General features: G+C 64.4%; 1 protein-coding gene across 1 annotated transcript in view; it reads left to right on the top strand.

The window, feature by feature from the left end:
• Positions 1–5,114, top strand: part of COL18A1 (collagen, type XVIII, alpha 1) — a 79,522-nt gene that overhangs the window by 68,376 nt on the left and 6,032 nt on the right. The window contains exons 15-33 of the mRNA XM_009320836.1: positions 340–420; positions 513–572; positions 752–890; positions 1,010–1,113; positions 1,202–1,228; positions 1,325–1,483; positions 1,518–1,544; positions 1,637–1,699; positions 1,806–1,892; positions 2,034–2,087; positions 2,162–2,311; positions 2,461–2,523; positions 2,729–2,773; positions 3,727–3,867; positions 3,952–4,023; positions 4,138–4,164; positions 4,314–4,358; positions 4,501–4,563; positions 4,999–5,034. Coding sequence (XP_009319111.1) covers positions 340–420; positions 513–572; positions 752–890; positions 1,010–1,113; positions 1,202–1,228; positions 1,325–1,483; positions 1,518–1,544; positions 1,637–1,699; positions 1,806–1,892; positions 2,034–2,087; positions 2,162–2,311; positions 2,461–2,523; positions 2,729–2,773; positions 3,727–3,867; positions 3,952–4,023; positions 4,138–4,164; positions 4,314–4,358; positions 4,501–4,563; positions 4,999–5,034 — 1,443 coding nt within the window. The remainder of the gene's footprint in view (positions 1–339; positions 421–512; positions 573–751; positions 891–1,009; positions 1,114–1,201; positions 1,229–1,324; positions 1,484–1,517; positions 1,545–1,636; positions 1,700–1,805; positions 1,893–2,033; positions 2,088–2,161; positions 2,312–2,460; positions 2,524–2,728; positions 2,774–3,726; positions 3,868–3,951; positions 4,024–4,137; positions 4,165–4,313; positions 4,359–4,500; positions 4,564–4,998; positions 5,035–5,114) is intronic.

Below are 5,114 nucleotides of genomic sequence, written 5' to 3'. Positions count from 1 at the left end.
AAGCGTTGCTGTCCAGCGGGCCAGATCCTGGCCGCCCCCTCCGCTTGGCCAGCCTGGTGCCAGTCCTGGCACAGGGCTTTTCCCCATGGCTTGCCAAGCCATGCCAGTGGCACTGGAGACCGGGGCTGCAAGGGTGAAACCTCGCTGTGCCAGGACATGGATGCTCAGGTGGAGGGCTCTCTCCACGCCAGGTGAAAGAGCCTGATGTATGCGGGGCACTCGGAGATGTGGTGACTGGGTGGCACGGCAGGTCACATCATGCTGTAGGGTGGCTTATGGCTCATGTCCATCCGTGGTGCATGTCCATCCGTGGCAGCCCTCGGTGTGGTTTCCTTCCAGGGGGTGATTGCCGACTTGAAGCTGCAAGGGGACCCGCGGGCGGCTGAGCGCCAGTGTGAGGAAGAAGAGGACGACACTGAGGTGAGCACTGGCAGCCCAGCCAGGGCAGGCTGGGGGGCTGCCGCCCTGTGCTCCCAGCTGAACCCTCGCCCCTTCTCCCTGGGCAAACGCAGGTCTCTGGTGATTTTGGCAGCGGGGCAGAAGGTGGACGCCAAGCCTCGGGGAAAGACAGAGTGAGTTGGTGCCTGTGGGTGTTACACTCAGTGGCAGGATCCCAAGATTTTAGGGACGAGGAGGGCTGGGTGCCCTCCATGGTCAAGGTCCCGGGATGCCTGATGGGGTCCCGGCGCCTGTCCCTTTTGAGAGGGCACCAGGAGGTGAACGGTGCTGCATTGTCCCCTTATTGGCACAGGGTGTCCCAGGGCTGGTGGATGCCGTCCCTGTCACCTCTCCCCCTGTGGCAGCGGGCAGTGGGCCAAGGAGCGGTGGAGGCTCCCCACAGCAAGCTGAGAGGACCAGAGCAGAGGGGACACTGCGGGTCTCTGCGGGAGGTAATGCCGACAGCAGCATCCCCTTCCCCACCATGCTGGCCAGCCCCGGGGCACACTGGTGGGGACATGGTGGGGTGGCCGTCCCCAAGCACGACCGAGTTCCTTTTCCCTTCCTGCAGGCACTGGCCCCAAAGGTGAAAAGGGGGAGAAGGGCGAGCGTGGCCTGAAGGGGGACTCTGGGACCGGCAGCATCATGGGGACGGGCAGTGTCAAGGGTGAAAAGGTGGGTGAGAGAGGGGATCCCAGGGGCTCGAGGATGCCACTGACATGTCCATGTTTGACACCTGCTCCTCTTTGTTTCTATCCTGCAGGGGGAGAAAGGAGAACTGGGTGTTAAGGTGAGCATCGCAGGGGGAGCCAGGGCAAAGCCATGCCGGCCTGGGCTGCCACCCCTGGGGTCGTGCCACCCATCCTCTTTTCCCTCCGCTCCCCAGGGCAGCGCTGGATTTGGCTACCCTGGCTCCAAGGGCCAGAAAGGGGAGCCGGGTGACCCCGGCACCCCCGGGACCCTCTCGCGGCACACTAACGGCTTGATGGTGGAGCAGGTCACCGGTCCTCCAGGGCCGCCGGGGTGCCTGCTTGCCTGCCTGCCTGCACACAGACCTCTCCCCTCTCTGCCATCCCTAGGGCGATCCCGGCGAGGATGGCAAACCCGTAAGTGGGGTGGGGGGGGTTGGCGGGGCAATGGGTGCTGGCCACTCCCCTTGTCTTGCTGCCCACTGACCCCCCACTGCTCCCCTTCACAGGGCGATATGGGACCGCAGGGGTTCCCTGGGATGCCAGGGGAGCCTGGTCTGAAGGGGGAGAAGGTGAGTGCCAGTGCTGGTGTGGGGAGATGGCACATGCCGCTGCCCTCCCTTCCTCTCACCAGCAGCTGGGCTATGCTCGCAAACCGCACTCTCTCCTCTGTGCCAGGGTGACCCAGGCATGGGGCCAAGGGGACCGCCTGGACCACCCGGTCCCCCAGGACTGCCAGGACCCTCCTCCAAGCACGACAAGCTGGTGGGTGCCCCCTGGGACATGGAATTGGGGGCGCATAGAGGAGCGAGATGCTGCCATCAGCCCCTGGGCAGCATCGCCGCGCCACCGAGCACCCCAACCCTGGCCGTCAGTGCCTGACATCACCCTTCTGCTTCTCCCCAGACCTTCATCGACATGGAGGGCTCTGGCTTTGGCGGCGACCTGGAGAGCCTGCGGGTGAGTGTGGGTCACCTTCTGCTGGCAGGCTGTGGGGGGACACACTCAGCCATCCTCCCCTCCTTCTCTTGTAGGGTCCACGAGGGCCACCTGGTCCCCCAGGGCCACCCGGCGTGCCTGGTTTGCCAGGGGAGCCAGGACGGTTTGGGATGAACCTCACGGACCTGCTGGGACCACCAGGGCTGCCAGGCAGGGATGGGACCCCCGGGCCCCCGGGGCCAGCGGTAGGTGCATGGGGCGGCCAAGGGGACCCATCCCAGGGCCCCCCTGCAGCCATGGGGCCATAACTGCCCCTTGTGGCAGTGGGGGGCTCTGTGCCCACCAGCCCCACGGGGTTTTCCTGCGCTGGAGCCAGCTCCTGGGCATCTTGCAGGGTCCTCAGGGTCCTCCTGGAAGAGACGGGGCGGCTGGGCAGATGGGACCCAAAGGAGAGCAGGTGAGTGTCCCATGTCCCCTGGAAGCATGTCACAATTCCCCTGTGGGGCAGTTGGCACCCCAGGCAGGGCCACAGCAGCTGCCGCTCGGTCCGCTGGCACATCTTGGGGAGGTCCCAGCTCCCTCCATCTCTGGACTGGAGAGCAGCAACCTGCTCCTGGAGCAAGGCAGCTTCTTCACACTCTCTTCTTCCTTCTCCTCCCCAGGGCGATGTGGGTGACCTCGGCCTCCCTGGTGCACCGGGACCCAAGGTACTGTGCCTGGGGCAGGTTTCTTGGCAGGGGGTCCCACATGCATTGCAGACTGGAGGCAGGGATGCTGCTTTGGGGGCCACCTCATGCCGGAGTGGGGAGGGGGATGCTGGTATTTGGGTTCCTCCTGGAGCAGAGTAGGGCCACGGCTCAAGGGTGTGTGGAGCCACCAATCACCCCCGGAATGCTCGCCAGGCTCCTACCACCCTCACTTGGCTTTGGTCCAGGCACTGCTGCCTTGAGAAGTGGGCAGGCAAGCCAAACAGTGTTTCAAGGCACAGAAGAGGGTTTGCTTGGGGGGGTTTGGGTGCCAACACCCCATCTTCTGCGCATCGCTCTCCTGCCTGCCTGCATGAGCTTCTTTCCACCCCGCGTCCCCGAGGGTGGAGGTAAAGGCTTGCTGGGACGCACACGATCGCCCCCCCCCTCCCTGGGGGTCCAGGATGCCCTTGGGATGACCCATCCACCACAGCCTGAGCTGGGGGCAAGACCCTCAAGAGTTAAGGTTTCTTAATGCTGCCGACATCGAGAGGGCAGATGGGGTGGCAGTGGGCATAAGGACTGATCCTGCTGCTCCAAGACCCATGGCAAAGATCAAGGGTGCCTGTGAGTATCCCCCCTCAGTGCTTGAGCTCTGCCAGTGCATTGGAGCCAGCAGTGCATGCAAAAAATATCACATTTATGATTTTAGACGAGCCTCTGGTGGCCATCGTGCACATCGCACGGGGAGCCAGGGCCATGCGAGGACAGCCAGGACGAGGGATGCCATTGCTGGGCGATGTCCCGTCCTGCAAAGACCCTCTGCCCCGGAGACAGGGGAGCATCTGTGCCCTGTCCCAAGGGGTGGTCTGGGGATGCGGGAGGGGATGCACTGCCTCCCACTTGCAGCCTCCAGACATGGACTGTTGCCACCTGTCCCATCTGTCCCCTTTTTTTTCTTGTCCCCTTTGCAGGGCAGCAAGGGAGAAACGGGACCAGCAGGAGCCCCGGGAGAAATGGGGTTAGCTGGCCTTCCCGGGCCCATTGGACCCCGAGGACAGCCGGGGCCCCCCGGTCCCCCGGGACCACCAGGGCCAGTCTATGAGGCTGGATTTGTAAGTGATCACCCCTGTGATGGGAGGGTGGGATGAGCTGGAGCAGGGGGCAGATCTGGCTCAGCCCCTTCTCCCCCTGCCTAGGGCGACATGGAGGGCTCGGGGCTGCCGTTCGCTGCCAGCTCCCCCGGACCACCCGGACCTGAAGGACCACAGGTAGCTCCATTCTTGCCCCTTCCCTCCTTCCATCCTGGGCTCCCCGGGGCATTCCCCACCATCGTGTTCCCTGCCATCACCCCACGCTCATGGTCCCCTTCTTGTTGCTTGCAGGGGGTGCCGGGACTGCCAGGGGTGAAGGTGAGGAACCCTTCAAACACCTTCCTTGCCCTTCAAACACCTTCCTTGCCCTTTGCCAGAGGCAGCTGCAGGAGCCTGGCTCCACCCATGCAGGATGCCCACAGGCAGCCTGTGGGGATGCTCCTGCTGTCACACCTCTTTCATTGCAGGGGGAGGTCGGCAGCCCTGGGCAGCCCGGCTTGCCAGGACCGAAGGTAGGAGTGCCAGGAGGTCAGGGCGGGCTGTGTGTGAGCCTGTGGGGTTGGGGTGCTGAGGAGGACCCCTGTGCTCCCCAACCTGGGGCTATTGGGAGGATGCTCTATACTGCATCTTGCCCTTTCCCACGTCTTGTTGCAGGGAGATGCTGGCGTGCCCGGCGTGGATGGCCGCCCTGGACTGGAGGGCTTCCCTGGACCGCAGGTAGGAGCATCAGCTCCCCCTTTCCAGAAGCCGCCCCTTGCTCCAGGCAGGGTACCCTTGCACACTGCAGGGCCACTTGCAGCAGCCCCATCCCCAGCAGCCAAAATTCAACCCCAGCAACCAAAATCTGCCCCCAGCAGCCAAAATCCACCCCCCCTTGCCTTCAGCTGTTCCCCTGCTCTGGGTCCGTGCTCACTGTGTGCCAGGGGTGCCCATGCTGCTTGGGACCTCATACTCATCAGCTTGCCACCCTGCCATCACCTCCACCCAAAAGCATCCCACCCTGGCTTGCTGCCTGGACCTTGCAGGTGGTGGGGGTTGGCCTGAAAGGTTTTGCTGAGCCACAGGCAGGAGGGGGGTCTCTGCCTGTGAGCCAGGGTCCAGCTGCCTGTGGCGCCAAGCAGGAAGCTCACCCCTGCCTGCTTCTCCTTCCAGGGACCCAAAGGTGACAGAGGCAGCCCCGGTGAGAAGGTAGGTGCCACCGGGCTCGGGACGGGGACTGGCCAGCGGTGGCCCTGGGGCTGACGGCTTGTGTGTTTCCGGGGGGGGGG

This window comes from Pygoscelis adeliae, unplaced genomic scaffold (assembly GCF_000699105.1).
Source record: "Pygoscelis adeliae isolate BGI_AS28 unplaced genomic scaffold, ASM69910v1 Scaffold63, whole genome shotgun sequence".
NCBI classification, from domain to species: Eukaryota; Metazoa; Chordata; class Aves; order Sphenisciformes; family Spheniscidae; genus Pygoscelis; species Pygoscelis adeliae.
Note: the sequence above shows the minus strand (reverse complement) of the source record. Positions and strands in the feature narration are given on the sequence as shown.